Source organism: Heptranchias perlo, chromosome 15, assembly GCF_035084215.1.
Source record: "Heptranchias perlo isolate sHepPer1 chromosome 15, sHepPer1.hap1, whole genome shotgun sequence".
NCBI classification, from domain to species: domain Eukaryota; kingdom Metazoa; phylum Chordata; class Chondrichthyes; order Hexanchiformes; family Hexanchidae; genus Heptranchias; species Heptranchias perlo.
Genome location: NC_090339.1, coordinates 24,863,962 through 24,879,780, shown reverse-complemented (window position 1 = coordinate 24,879,780; position 15,819 = coordinate 24,863,962). Strand labels below are relative to the sequence as shown.

Sequence of the window (15,819 nt, the reverse complement as noted above, 5' to 3'; positions counted from 1 at the left end):
CACTTCACTTCCCCATAACGACAGAGTTTAACAACAGCAGGGTAAAGTAGAGAAGCAGAACATAATACACCTTTGTTTAATTGAATGGATTAATGAAAAAGAACTGGGTAATTGTGAAGATAATTGGTTGTATTTACCTACCTAAAGCCCTTGATTGGGCATTGTTTACAGATGTGACACTTGGCTTGGTGTTTTGCAGCTTCTGCAGTCACTAAACGATGCAGGACAGGCAGCCAGACCATCGACTGGGGCTCCAATCTCATCCACTCCAGGAAGTGTGTGGCCTCAATTACTGGCTTCCCATTAACCTGGAGAAAGTACAGTAAAGGATGTGCTACAGACATTGTGTTAGATGCAATCTTCAAGTCCATTTATTTTAAATGGGTTAACGGCGGTATTAAAATGCAGATCAGAAACTCTAGTCTTCAGTGTCACTGGAAGGGATGTGCTAAGAGATGACTACAGGCAACATGAGAAGAAATTTCTGCATGCGAGATTTCATCCAATATAGGAAATGTAAGAATGAAATATGCTACGGCACCATGGAAAATATGTTGTTGGGGGCGGGATGAAGGAGATAAGTTGAGTGCAGGAATGCAATGGTTGTGGGAGATTCAAAAGGGTTCCCCCCCGCCACCCCTCCCCAGGTGTCAGGGTAAAGGACATAATGAGGCAGGTCTAGAAGAATTGGAGGAGCAGCTGGAAGTCAGGGTTCATGTTAGAATTAATGACGTTTGGAAGAATTCAGATTCTGCAAAGAGAGCTCTATAAACTAGGAATTAGATTATGAAGGAAGATTACCAACCCCTCAGTGCAGCAGCCCAGGCAACATGACCACCAGTATTCAGGATGCCTCCACACCATCTCTAACCCCAAAGCCAAGGGCCAAACAAGCTGCCTTGGCACCCTGACATATTTTGACCCCAATGCAATCAGCCTGAAGTGGTGATACATTCCTCTTGCGGGCAACGTGCATTCAGGATGTGCAATGACTTAATATGGGAATGCACACTCCTAAAATGTGAGTGACTGTACACCTAAAAATACAATGACTTTATAAAATATCTATGTGAATGTACACTTAATCATACAACGGCTTCATAAAATATATAGGAATGTGCACCTATATTTATAATGACTTCAGAAAAAATATGTATGAATGCACATCTATAATAGCTTCATAAGTTGCAAATGTACATTCCTGAGAACCCAACAAAAGAAGAAGGAAGATCTCAAAAATAGCAGTCTCAGGATTACTGGCATTGCCATGCATGAACCAGAACAGGAACAGCTGAATTAGAGAGGTAAGTGTATGGCTGAAGACGTGGGCCTGGATTTTACTCTTTCTGTCCCAGGAGTGTCAAGGTAAGACATCTGCTTGCTCTCCAGACCCCGCCATGACCCGCACCCAGTTAATTATGCAAGGCAGGCTCCTGGCGGGATCCCACCAGCAAGAAGGAACCAGCTAATGCTCGAGGATTATTCTGGCAGAATTAGTCCGTCTGCAATACCTGAAGAGGAAGGATAATCTAAAGCCCTGAAAGTGCAAGGCAGATGGGCAGCTTTTAGATCTGAGGCCTGATGGGAGAGAGAGGTGCCTACTACGAGGCCCTATCACTCAAAAGGGTAACTGGGGGCCTACTGTACTGCCCCAGGGATTACTGCCAGCCCCCTCTTGGTGGACCCTGGTGGCATTGGTGACATGGGTGGATGACAGGAAAATGGGGTGGCTTGCTGGGCCCTGCTTCCCTACCGTAATTTACATGTGGCAGGTAGGGAAAGGGCGCCTGCTAGTACAGCAGTGGAAAATCCAGGCCATAGTGTAGGAGGGTTCAGACTCCTGGGGTATAGGTACTAGTTCTGGGGTAGGAGTGAACTGTACCAACAGGATGGCCTACATGTGAAAAGAGCCGAGACTAATATCCTCACAGGGAGGGCAACGAAAGCTTTGAGGGAGGGTTTAAATTAATATGGCAGAGGAAGGTTAAATAAGCTTTCGGCATTTAGGGAATAAGGAGGTAGAAGGTTTCAAAGAGGTTAAACAGGACAAGGTAGTAAAAAAGAAAAAAACAGGGTATGGGAAGGCAAAAAAAGGAAAAATTGCTGAAACAAAATGTATGGCTATAAATGCACAGAGTACAAGAAAAAAGTGGGGAACTAGAAACATTGATTAAAATAGAAAGTCTCAGTAAAATAGATAATCTCATAAAAAGAGGTCTCAAAGACCTGCTTGTGATTCTACTGTCCACATATCTCAACATGATTGTGGACCTAGATATCCTGCCTAGGAACCAGGAATAGTCTATTTGTATTCTAGCTGTCGAGGACTCTATGCTTGCTGCAGCTTCTGCCTAGAGGAAGGGGCTGGTGGCAAGTTCACACCCAACTGCTTCCTTTGCTTCAGCACACATGATGGTGGAGACCCCAGTTCACCCACTAGCCTATATAAGCATCCAGTTCGGTGACGTCTCTGAACCTTTCATTCCTGGGTGCTTGTACTCTTGTCTCCAACCACACTGAAACTGGCAATTATCCTGCTGTGGAGCATGTCCCACAATGTCCAGGCAACATCAGTAAGATGCTGTGAAATTGTGGGAATTCGCAGTTGTGAAACATGCGGTTTGTGAGATTGAGATGTGATTAGCAGGTTGTTTATTACAGAGAAAAGCAGACATCACCCATTTTTCATTTTGAGAACTTAATCCCCACAACACGGATCTAAACCATCCAAACCACAATCAAAACTAAACAAACTAGGGGTCTAAAATAAGTATGGCAGAGATCTGAGGCAATATTTTTTTCAGTGGCTGGCAATCCTAATGCAGCAGCTATTTCTGTTGCAAAGTCCAATGTTTATCTTCTGCAACTCCAAAGTTCCTTCCCTTTTTAAGATTCATTTTCACCCTAGACTAGGAGGCAGAATTGCTACAATTTACAGCTGGAAACTTGACTTTGAACTTTTCCAATTCGATTTCTTTTTGTTCATTTATGCTCTGATGCTGAATCTCCAGATCTGTGTTAAAGTGATTGAGTCATTAATTTGACCAGTGATGGAAATAAAGGAGCAAGGATAAATAAGGGTAAAACACAATAATTTGCCCTTGAACTGGAGGCAGGGTTACACCTGGACATGAACAAATCTCAACCAAAGCAAGTTCACCAGTGAGATATAAGCATTCCCACAACATCCCCCGGCCTCACAGTTCTCAGTTTATCCCAGCTCTTACCCCCCTCTCCTCCATGGAAAAAACTCACAACAAACTTACAAACCGGAAGCAGCTCCTGACACTGGGCTCCACGTTGCTTCCTCCAAATGCTGCCACCTCGCCCAGCTGACGCGGGATCTGAATGGCTTCATGCAGGAGAAGGCTGAGGTGGCGCTGATCACAGAGGCTTGTCGAGCCGCTCACTTGCTTGTACAAGTCTACGGAGAAAAAAAATATTAGGTTGGTTACATAGGTGAAGCAACTAACTTAAAAAATTTCACTGTGTACTGGCTTCCTCCAGGACAGTGCTGCCTGGTGTGCATGGAGTGGATTGGGGAAAGGGGAAGAGCGAGAAAGAAAGAACGAACTTGGATTTATATAATGCCTTTCATGACTTCAGGACGTCCCAAAGTGCTTTACAGCCGATGAAGTACTTTTGAAGTGTCGTCACTGATGTAATTTGGGAAAGATGGAGGTATTCTCACTGGATGCATGATTCCATCTTGTGTGAATGCATTTGAATTGTCTTTCATGGTGGAAAATCCCCTTTTTGCAGAGTGCGCATTAATGTAATTTTAGACCTGCATTCCAGTTTGCCATCTCATTTGTGTTGTGGTACTGGGGGATGGAGCTAGTGATGGTTCGACACTTGAAATGCTTCTGAGTGCATTCAATCTTTCTTCTTTGAGGAGTGATTTTCATGAATCATTGTACCGATTAGGGTGAGGGACGTCAGTGTATGGGCATGGAACACTTTCCCGCTTTTTCCACCCAGTAGCAGCATTAAATACTTTCAAAGTCAGGTACAGCATGGATTACATAGAGAAAATGCTCCCTCTGCATTGCCCCATTTTCTTTTATTCGTTCATGGGATGTGGGCATCGCTGGCGAGGCTGGCATTTATTGCCCACCCCTAATTGCCCTTGAGAAGGTGGTGGTGAGCCACTTTCTTGAACCGCTGCAGTCCATGTGGTGAAGGTTCTCCCACAGTGCTGTTAGGTAGGGAGTTCCAGGATTTTGACCCAGCGACGATGAAGGAACGGCGATATATTTCCAAGTTGGGGTGGTGTGTGACTTGGAGGGGAACGTGCAGGTGGTGTTGTTCACATGTGCCTGCTGCCCTTGTCCTTCTAGGTGATAGAGGTTGCGGGTTTGGGAGGTGCATTCCTAGATCAAGTGTAGCATGGATTAGGTTCAGAGTAAAATTCCCTCTACTTTGCCTTGTCAACATTCACAGGTAAGTTACAGCATAGTTTAGATGTAGAGAAAGCTCCCTCTGCACTGCCTTATCAAGCATTCAAACCCAGGATATAGCTTGGGTTAGATGCAGGTTAAAGCTCCCATTCAACCCCAATATGTGCCTTGACCTCTAACTCAGAAAAATACTCCCTACTCCATCAGTGTGCATTTCCAACAGCAGCCAAGTTGTCTCCTTTCTTTCTGGCACAGTAGATTTGAAGGCAATTAACTTTTGTTGACTTGCCCCTTTAGATGTAACATTGACTATCCCAAACATAATGCATGTCAGTCCTTTATATCTGACAGTGAGAGGAGATTTTCATTCCATCAGTCTGGATTTGCTTCTCTTCCCAAAAAGAACACAACATTTACAGTTTACATTTTGGTAACTGACCAGTTTTAAGATGGCATCGTTTGTATTTTTAGTTCTTTGCTCCTTTTTCACACCACTCTCTGATTAAGATGCCCAAAGTTGACCTGTTCCTAGGCATCTCCCAATCCTGCTCTGTAACCAGCCTCCAAAAAAGGCCTGTGTTTTCTATGTTTCCTGCTGCCTGGGGAAGCATTTGATCTGAGATAATGGTGTTTCCCCCTTGACTGCAGGGGGAATCTAGAAATCAGCCCTAGAAGTCCCTGATGTGAGTTGGCTCGGTCACCCCTGGAAGTCTAACAGTGCTCTGTGCTGATTGGCCTTTTTAATTACCTACTTGTGGTTATTTGTGACATCTTTCATTCTGGACGTGTTTTTACCTGGCACAAAAATTTGCATAATTAAATTTAATCTGAATTTATATAAATAACATCCACTATACTTCAAAGCAAAAAATAAAGAAAGACTTGCATTTGTACAGCATCATATCGCATCTCTCAGAATCCACTTCACATAGAGTGAATTACTTTTTGGAGTGCAGTGACTGTTGTTATGTAGGCAAAGGCAGCAGCCATTTTGCACATAGCATGATTCTGCAAGCAGCAATGACATGAATGATTAGTTTTTTTGTGTAGGTTGAGGGAGGGGTGTTGCTCTTCTTCAAATAGTGCTATGGGGTTTTTAACATGCACCAGAATGGGTAGAAAGTCCTTGGTCTAATAATGCATCTGAAGGATGGCATTTCCTGCAACGCAGGTGTGAAGGCTACCAACTGAGCCAAGCTGACACTAATAGGTTGTACATGAAGTACTTTGAGATGCTTCTGGGAAATGTGATAAGATGCTATACAAACCCAAGTCTTCCTTTCCATCTTTGTGTATGATATTTACACTGATATTTCTCCTCCACCTCTGCATTGCACAAAGTGATAATTCCAGTCTTGAAGGACAACACTCGAATCTTGCCACTGCGACCACTAGGGAGGAATTAAAGAACAGGAAATAAAAATTATTCCAAATGTAAGAAACTAACAGCTGGCATCTAAATACAATGCAGGAAGTGAAACCTTGATTGCATTTTTTCAAAATTGACCATGTATATTAAAGTCTCCTTTTTTAAAACAGAACTGCTTTCAAAAAGCGAACACTTACAAGAGTACTGTTTGTTCTCTTTCCGTCTAATTTTGCGGTATTATTCTATGGGTGCCAGCCACCTTGCTCCAGTGACTATTCTTTAAGTGTGAGCTTTGACTGCAAGTGGTGTCAGCGTATCTGACTGTGGCAAACATCACGGCCTAGCTCAGTCCTGTCTTCACCCAACATTCATACATGTACAGCTCCAGCATGATGCTGGATAACAATCAGGAGTGGGAACTCTGCTCCTTAGGTCATGGACACTGATCCATTTTCAGGACCTCACCCATAACTCAGCTCAGAGCAGTAATCAAACCTGGGAGTTTCTTGATGTGTATGGCTCATTGTGCATTCACCCATTGTGCTACTTGGGTCTATGTAGTGTCAGATGGGGCATAACAGAATTTAGCACAGAGACTAACCCTTTAAGAACAGTTAAAACATGTCTTATGCAAATTAATATTTGCTGCTCAGAATTCAAGAATAAAAGCAGGCTCCATTACAGTTCATACATCGCTACTAATTATCTGGTTCGTTGTTGATGATTTTTCTCTGCTGGTCAAAATGAGAAATATTAGCGCAAGGGAAAGACGATTTCTTCACTTTCCTCACCCAATGCCAACACCAAACTCTCGGTCAGGTGCAGCATGGCTAATTTTCGAGCAAAGCTCTGTCTGCATTGCCTTATCAAGCACTCCCAGATGAGGTACAACATGGTTAGTTTTAGGGTAAAGCTATTTCTGCACTTACTCTGCAGTAACCACTTTCATATCAGGTATAGCATGGGCTAGATATGGAGCAAAATTCCAGCTGATATTGCCTCATAACCTCAATCTCAGAACAGCGTCCCTTACTGTGCTAGTCTAACATTTCAGTTATCAACACAAGCCATCCTTGTGGCCTCCTTGTATAATATTACAAATTTAATGCGAACCATAGATAGTTTTTTGTAGTAAAGTTGCACCTATCAGAAATTGGGTTGAGACACCCACAAGCTTATTTTGCATTATTCTTACAGCAACCAGACACATCTTTACCGCCATCAGTATGGGTTGGATTAGAACCCAAGAGCTAGATGTGAAGGCCAACATGCTAACTGATTGAGCCAACTAGTTCCATTGCAATATAATGTTTCATATTTACCTTAATGATTTGATGTAAACAATGTGTTATTATTCATACTTAACCATCAGACAGAACAAATCATATGAAGAGAGGTGAAATTAAAACCTACGTGTCATAGACATTGAGAAGCCAGTTAAGACACATGTCCACAGAGAGAGGTACGTTAACGATGATCCCGCGCTCCTGCTCGAGGTGATCATACATAACGGTGAGGCACTGGATGATTTCCAGAACATCGATTGTCTGGTCGCTCTGCTGTAGTTTGTACTGGGTGAAGATATCTGAGGCACTGGCCACGCTCAACAGGTCCACTGACAGCGGATAATGTAAACATAGAAAAATAAACAATATGAAGCATTCTAATAACAATCAGAATGCAACATTGCTAATGACAGTAAAACAGTAAAAGAATTTAAGAACAGACTGCCCCAGATATGACTTGCCCTTTTAGAGAGCATTATTTGGAAGCATTTCATTATAGGATTTTATACCGTTTGCGTGGGAATGTAAACTCCTATTCCTTTAGAATGTTGCTCATCACATTTTAGGTTCTCTCCTCTGCTCCCTCTGTAAGCACTACACACTTTACCTGAGAACAAGAGCTTAGGCAGACTAGAGATCTGCTCCTAAATCACTAAGGTAGTGCTATAGAGCCCAGCCACTAAGAACAATTCCATCATCCATTTTTCCCTTTCTTTGTATGGGAAAGATTCTCTTTGTACATAATGGCTAACAAAAGCATTCTTTATAAACTGGTTTACAATTTCATTACAGAAAGCACACAGAGGAAATCTCCCACCCCCCACCTCCACTTGCTGGACAACAAGAGGAGTGGGGGAGCACTGAATAGAAACCAGGAGCCCTTTGGCAATGACCCGGCCAACATTGTTTACTTAACATGGCATCTTCTCCAAAATGAAAATAAATCACAGTTGAAGTATAGTTAGTGCTTTTAATGTCCACAGGGATTAGCCTAACAATATTTCACAAGAGGATCTCATTAATGCCCCTTAAAGCAGCAGGTTGGAATAGGACATTCTACCACCTTTACTTTTAATATCCCTGTTCAAATCCAGCAGAGCTAACCTATGCATTTATAAACCCCCAATCAGTGTGACCCTATTTGTGGGAAAAGGAGGGGAGGGAGTGTTTTTAATTTTTAAATGCTGATTGGCTCTTCTGGTGAAGATAAAACCTTTTCCTTTTGAATTATTTCCCCCTCTTCCGCTTACAGGTCTCTCTGTGATGCACACAAACTGCAGCTGAGAAGTCAGCAGGGTGGCCTACTCCCAGTCCTCTGCAAACCCCATGTTGAAGGGAGACACAAGTAATTACAAGACAGCAGTAATTCTTCCTCTAATTTTCTCTTTCTCTTTGTGGGAAGGAGTTGGCCTCAGCTCGGCACTTCCACATGGCAACACAACTGATATTGGGAACTCAGTAAGGCCAATAATGCAGTCCTGGATCGTATGCTAGCCACGCCTGGCTGATCTCGCCCGATAACTTGGGGTCAGTTGATTAGCATTTTTGTTAAGGCACTCCTAGCACGTTGCACATGATCCGCTAGGGGTTGAGATTTCTCAGGACCTTTCCTTTTGTATTGCTAAAGCACTCTAGTTGCATCATGGAGAAGTGGCCTTATTTAAATAAAAACTAAGGGGCTTTAATGAGCTTAGAGCACAATTGATGAGCAGGTTTTTGGCACTTCAAGAGGTAGATGTTGACTTTGTGCGATAGTGTAAAACGGGTGATAGCAAGTCGGCAGCCCGTCTTAGATCTCCGTTGACTTCAATAGAAATAAAAATTGGGAGAGATATAAAATGGGCTGCCGACTCACTATTACCCATTTTACACTTTCGAAGTCAAGATCTAACCCCAAGTGCTTGTGGCCCAACAAGTTTTCATCAGCTTCTTAATGGGCACTAAGTAGGCCTCAGCATCTGATAATACAGGGTGCCAATGCTGGAAATACTACAGTGGTGTTAGCAACCCTGTATTTGAGGCTTGTGAATGTAAACCCACTGATGGAAGGCTTGACTTCCAAATATGGCTATTCTGAGCAGGACTAAAATTGGACCAGGCCTCAGGTCAGGGGGTAAGGTGGATCCCAGTCAATTCCAAGATTGGGCGTTTACAAGTGCTATTACAAATCAGACTTTGAATTCATTTTAATAAGATTTCAACATAGTTTCTATGAACTAAAGACAATGCAAACCACTGCCTGACTGCTTCGTGACCATAGGCAGAGAATGCAGTTCTTTGTGAACATGGAAAGCCAAGATTTTGAAATAGACCAGATGTACTTACAGCGAAGTGCCTTCTGCACACGTCTCAGCTTCATGGCAGTTCGATAAGCTGAGAATTTGATGTTATTCAGAGCAGCTGTTAGGAAAAAGTGGAAAATAACAAGGTATCTATTACTTCACATCATTCGTCACTGTGAGAGGAAATTATTTTACACTGCTCAAAGACTAAACAAATGTTAATAAGTAGCAACTGATTAAGTCTCATATCCCCACTGATGGAGTAATGAGACAGGGAAATGGATTTGAAAAGTCATGCTGCAATGGTAGACATCAATAACCAGCTGTAACTGCAACCTCAACTTGATTTTCTTTTTCTTGCCACCCATATTTCAAAGAGATTTCCAACCAATATCTGACTCACAGAATGCCAGAGAGCTGCTTTGGAACATCTGTAAGAAAAACATGCCTCAGAAGACAGGATTGTATGGGAAGTCTTACCAAGTGACTGGTATAGTTCGGTCATCTTTGGGTGATCCCAGCACGTGGTCTGGGCTTGGTGGCTGAAAGGATAAGGAAAGCACATTAAAGCACAGCCCTTTTTAAGATCTGTTTAATATCTCCAAATAATAAAGTAAAAGAGAATTCCTTTTTCTGTCATGATTGCAGTTTACTCGTGATCAATTGTGAGGTGATTGTATGAATTGAAAACCTCTCTCATGGGTGGAAGGTACTGTAGTTTTTTCTCACAAGAATGGCAAAGGTAATAACTGATACAAGGTTGCGAACACGTTCAGATGACACTGTAAGACAAATATATTTTGGTGAACTGTGCTCATTAATATAAGGGATACAATTTTTTCCTCACTCCTCCAACTTTTCTCCCACTGTGCTGAAGGCGCTTACTAATTCTGGAGTAGTGGTCCATGGATATGGTCCACCCAATGATGCCTCACCCTGGTGGGCATTTTTCACATGCGAATGTAAACAGTGATTGTCAGTGAGCTATTTGATCATGGGAAGCTTCACAACCAACCCAATCCTGTCCTCACCTGGCACCCACACATGTACCTTCCAGCAGGGATCATTGGACACCAATGAGAAGCACAATATTCCCTACTGATATTCTCGCCCTCTCCAGCCCAAGGACACTGAGACCAACTCTAGCACCACTACCAGCACCGTGGCTAAGGCCAGCTAACTCAGCAAAAAGCAGGGGTTTAAACTAGATGTGGGTAATTTTAACTTTTGAAGATAGTGTACAGCGGACGATATCAGGTCGGCCGCCTGTTATGCACTTCGCCCGATAATCAGGAGAGACGTATAAGGTCCAATATCACCCTGGTCCAATATCACCTGCTTTACATGATCGGCAGAAGTTAAAATTACCCCCATGACTCGGTTCCACAGTGAGCAGTTCATTCACACACTGAGCCACCGGGGCGCCAAGGGACACTTACTCTAAATGTGACCAGATACAGGTTAAAAACCACTTGTGTCTATAAGCCCCGACAAAATGTACACTTCCAGCCAAATCAGGAATGGATTAATACAAACAGGTCCTGATACCACCATCTCCTAGATGCTGTTCAATATACAAGTATTAACGTGGGTCCAGATAAACCTTCTTTTGTATGGGCCAAGGATTGAGCAGTGACTGCTGGCTGAAACAGTATGGGAAGCTTCAGAAGCTGATGAAAACTCATGAATGCACAAAATGTACATACATCCCTGAAACATTGATCCGTATGTTCCAGTCTGCTCCTTGTTCTCTCTCATTTGCATGCAAATTGCTTTTACAACTGGAATGATGTCAGCTTACCATGAAAACCCTGCATTGGCATGGCACTGCAACATGGCAAGGTCTCATTCTGCGATCTTTCATAGCTTGAAATTTTCAGAAGAGGTTCTGAATTCAGAATTTAAAAAACAATTCCCTACACCCCTGTCTATTTTGGAACAGGCTATCTGGTAGAAAAATAAATTTAAAAAAACTGAGACAGTAATAATGTGACACTTAAAGGAATGTAATTTTCAAATTTAAAGGAACGTGTAATAGAAATAAACTGGCTAAGGCCCTATTTTGTTGTAAAATAGTTAGAAAACAGAAAATCTTGGAAATACATAGGTTCATCAGCATCGGAAAGAGAAAAGACAGATTAATATTTTGGAAGTGCCTGCTGCATATTTCCAGCATTTTCTGTTTTTATTTCAGATTTCCAGTATTCACAGATTTTCCTTTCATCATCTCTCTGTGTACAATCCCAATTGAGTCTGATGTCAATTCTTCATGACGGTCCACTTAAGCACAGTGCAACACTAAAGCACATAGTACGTTTGAAACATCAAAGCAAACCGTTGATTTTCTCCTTTGCTCGGGTAGCTCATAAATCATTCATGGTATGAAATGGTTAAAGAAAGAGCCCTGAAGGCTTCTCAAATGTTTCTAGGTTTGGAAATTGAGAACGAGTAAAGGGCAACACAAAAAGTGGCAGTCACAAGAACAGCTGTGGGAGTTTGAATAGGACCCCTCCTCTTGTCTGACTTTTAGCACTCAATTGTAATGACACAAATACAATCACAAAATCTGCATCAGGGATACTTTGCTCTGCCATGGTTTTGTGCTCACTGTTCCATCTGTGGGCTCCTTTATAGCTAGTTTTCTGTTAATGTGAATGATTCAATATATTCCTACTGTGCTTTAATATTATCTGCCATGTTTTTGAGGCTGTTTCATTAACTGACAGGTCGAACAGCACTTGGGCAGAGTTACAAATCAAAGACATTCGAGGCATGATCTGCTATCTGTGCCAATGAAGTAACTGATATTATTCTAGGACGCAAGGTTGCATTATCTCACTCTTCTTCTATCAGATCTGTTATTACATCGTCATTCAAACCTGCCCATCATTCTGCTGCCTAGCATCCAAATTCTGCCTATCACACTGGGAAGTTTTAATACGTTTGCATTCCTGTCTGCCTCATTTTATCACAGCCGTCAACAATTTATCTTAGATTTATTTTTATTTGAATTGGGTTAACCACTGCATGAAACAGGAGTTTAATGAAAATGTGCTAAAACTGGCACAGAGAGAAAATTAAACTGCTTGCACCTTGATCAGTCTGGGGCATCTTGAGCTGACTTTATCTCTGCTCATAACTTCTGTAAATCCAATATTATTGAAAAAGCATCATTTGCCATTAATCCACCCTTCCAGCAACTGCTCCTTCTGGTCCCCTGCCACAGCTGTCTCTTGTAACTTCAGTGAATCCGCTATCCACCTTTCTTCCATCCCAAATGTACATTTATTAGCTCTTCTGTGGCTTAGAGCTAGCATAGGCACTGAGTGTTAAGGAGTAATCAAGTTGTGCATTAATGCTAATGGAATGGTTGTTAATTTTTTCCCATGGTCCTAAAAGTGCTCTTGACAATAAATAATACCTCTAATACACAGACCTGGCATGAACTTTTTGGTTTGTTAACTGCTCGTTAAACAGTAATTAATGGAGAATGTGCATATTTACACGGGATTTATTTTGTACCCATATCATGTTAATTTCTCCCATTTAAAGCTGTTGTTAAAGTATAAGAGAGAACAGGCAGCATTCAAGGGAAACAAAGCAGGAGACGTCATCGGGAAATTGTTTTTAAAAAAGGAGTTCTATAGTGTATCTTGCAACTTCTGCGACCAGACCTGCAGCTAAGGACAATATGAAAAGAATTGAAATTGACCAAGTTCAACAGTGGAGCAGCAGCTGAAGAGGCAGTCCCAAAGTTTCCAGTTGTGTGGGATTCCCTGAATACAAGGTGCCATTTATTCTGCCCGTTGCTTTTTGTGCAGGCAATGCCCCTATCTTTATCCACACAAAGAGCTATTGCTCCCTCAACATTTAGAAGGTATCCAACCAGCAACAAAAAATTAGAGGTTAATGCTAATATTTCAAAGAGTGTTTATATCTTGAGGAGACCAAAGATTTCCCAATTGTTTGGTTTGGAAGAAAATGCCAGGTTGGCTTGTAGGAGATTTGGATTACTTGCTACAAACATAGCTGTTCACATCTTTGCAAAACTCCAAGATGCCAAAAGAAAAGGCGTACAACAATGTGCATTAACTAAGGCTTCTTCGACAGCACCTCCCAAACCCGCGACCTCTACCACCTAGAAGGACAAGAGCAGCAGGTACATGGGAACAACACCACCTGCACGTTCCCCTCCAAGTCACACACCATCCCAACTTGGAAATATATCGCCGTTCCTTCATCGTCGCTGGGTCAAAATCCTGGAACTCCCTTCCTAACAGCACTGCGGGAGAACCTTCACCCACAGACTGCAGCGGTTCAAGAAGGCGGCTCACCACCACCTTCTCAAGGGCAATTAGGGATGGGCAATAAATGCCGGCCTCGCCAGTGACACCCACATCCCATGAACGAATAAAAAAAAAGTGGAATAGAACAGAGCATCGGCCCCTTAAAATGTTTCTGACATTTGGACTGCTCTGGTAACATTTAGTGTGAGCTAGAGTAAGTTGACAGGTTAACTGTACTGTGTATCCTTCACAATATTGTCACTGAAAGAGCCATATGCCTGATTTCCAAAGAGGAGCTGTAACAAGAAAGACCCCAGGAAGAGGATGATGAGGAACATGAACCTTTGCAACAGAGCAGCCAGTGTCTGAAGTGGCACAGCTTTGACAGGTGTTAAACAACAATTGTTTCCACCAACCCCCCTCAACCTTCCCACCACCCCCAACTCACCCCAAGGCCTGTACATCAGAAGAGCAGAATGCAGGATAGGTGTGGGTATATCTATAATATATTAAAAGTTTATATATAGCGTGCATTCCCTATTGATACAGGAAGGTCACGTTTGAGTGTAATGCTATTTCTGTCATATTATGGGAGTTAATTTTGAGCTGTAAGATATGTATAAGTTGTGTATACTTTTTATATTTACCTTTTTGTCCTCACCATAACTAGGTGGTGCTGCCACTCTTCCAAACTTCATCTCCCAGCTCCATTTCTCCTAACACTAAGTGGTGGTGCTGCTTCTTCACTGCAGGTTCATATTATTTTACGGTTATGTTTATTTTTTTCTTTCCCTGTAGGCAAGTTTTATTTAAAGTTTATTTTTTCCATTTCTACCTCAGCTGCGGTGGCCTTTTGGCCTTCAGCACATCACTTCCCACTGCCACTGCTTCCCAGCCGCTGCCTCCCCGTGGCCTGCCCAACTTTGCCATCATGGACCACCTATCACCTCATGGGGTGGGGTGGGGTGGGGGGAGGTCTCTCTGCTTGTTGCCCTCTTGTACTCCTCGGGCTGCCTGTGCTCACCATGACAGGCCTCCCATTGCCCCAAGCCTGCTATCTGTTCTTCACCACTCCCAGGTTTGCCCATTTTCCCTGCAGTAGAGACTCTTCCTGTTTGCTTCCCACTGCCCCACTCCCTGCTCTTCACTGCGCCTGGACCTTCTTCCCGGCATTCCCAGGCCCGCCGTCTGCACTTCACCAGTCTGCCAGCACTAAGCTGTTTAGGTTTCGAAGTGCCTGATGTGCTAATAATGTATTTGGCGACTGTACAATACGAAAGCAATGAGTGCTTTGAAAACTGCTGGTTAGTTGTAATTGCTCTAGCCATGTGTTCACGACCATGTTGAAAGGTTACAAAAGGCTTTGGGGCAAGAGTGTTGGTTGGGTGGGACATAAAGATGAGAAGAGAAGGAGATGGAGAAAGGTGGTGGAAATGGAGGAGGGGACAGAAAGTTTTGGGGAAGAGGTGAAGGGGAGGAAGGAAAATGGAAGGAAGAAATTGGGGGGGGGGGGGGAGAAGAGAAAGAAAATTGTCTATTCATAGTAGATGCTGCACTTGTTTATAAGCCCTTCCCGGGATGGTAAATCTCTAGTTGCACTAAAACCCATGGAAACCATGATTACAACTTTAATGTAGCTATGAATAATGTTTTGTATTTCAGAGTCAAGCATAAACTTTTGAAGTCTTTTTTATATAAAACAAAAGTTTAACTACATACAAGGGTATGTAACATATAACAAACAGCAATAGTGCAAACACACAATCTATTACACAGAATCTACCCTGTTGCGTTCACAAACCTCTGTCCCAGCCTCAGCCCTAGGAATGCCTTTCAGTTCTAACCAACTGCCCCATTCTTTCCCTGAGCATCATTTTAGCCCTGGTGCTGGGGGAGAGTGTGGAATTCTGAACAAGAAACCCAGCCATAGGGGTTTCTTGGACATCCTTATAGATTTTGACGTAAGGAGGTTGTTTTTTTGTTTTTTGCTGGTTTCCCGCCCCAGGCTGGCTCTCAGTCGGGTGTGAGAAGAGCCAGGAAGAGGACGTGATCAGGTAAGTGTTAGATTGGGGGAGGGGTCGGGGGGCCACGGGGGGGTCAGGGGTCACCAAAGGGGGTGGTCAGTCATCGGGGGGGGGGGGGGGGTCGGTCATTGTGGGGGGGAGGATTGTCAGTCACTGGGGGTGGTTGGGGGTC

General features: G+C 42.9%; 1 protein-coding gene across 1 annotated transcript in view; it reads right to left on the bottom strand.

Annotated features, from left to right (window-relative positions):
- Window positions 1-15,819, bottom strand: part of drp2 (dystrophin related protein 2) — a 73,020-nt gene that overhangs the window by 37,438 nt on the left and 19,763 nt on the right. Inside the window, exons 8-13 of the mRNA XM_067996643.1 lie at window positions 9,818-9,879; window positions 9,381-9,455; window positions 7,183-7,384; window positions 5,706-5,791; window positions 3,267-3,424; window positions 142-308 (exon numbers count right to left, since the gene is read on the bottom strand). Of these exons, the coding sequence (XP_067852744.1) occupies window positions 142-308; window positions 3,267-3,424; window positions 5,706-5,791; window positions 7,183-7,384; window positions 9,381-9,455; window positions 9,818-9,879 (750 nt within the window). The remainder of the gene's footprint in view (window positions 1-141; window positions 309-3,266; window positions 3,425-5,705; window positions 5,792-7,182; window positions 7,385-9,380; window positions 9,456-9,817; window positions 9,880-15,819) is intronic.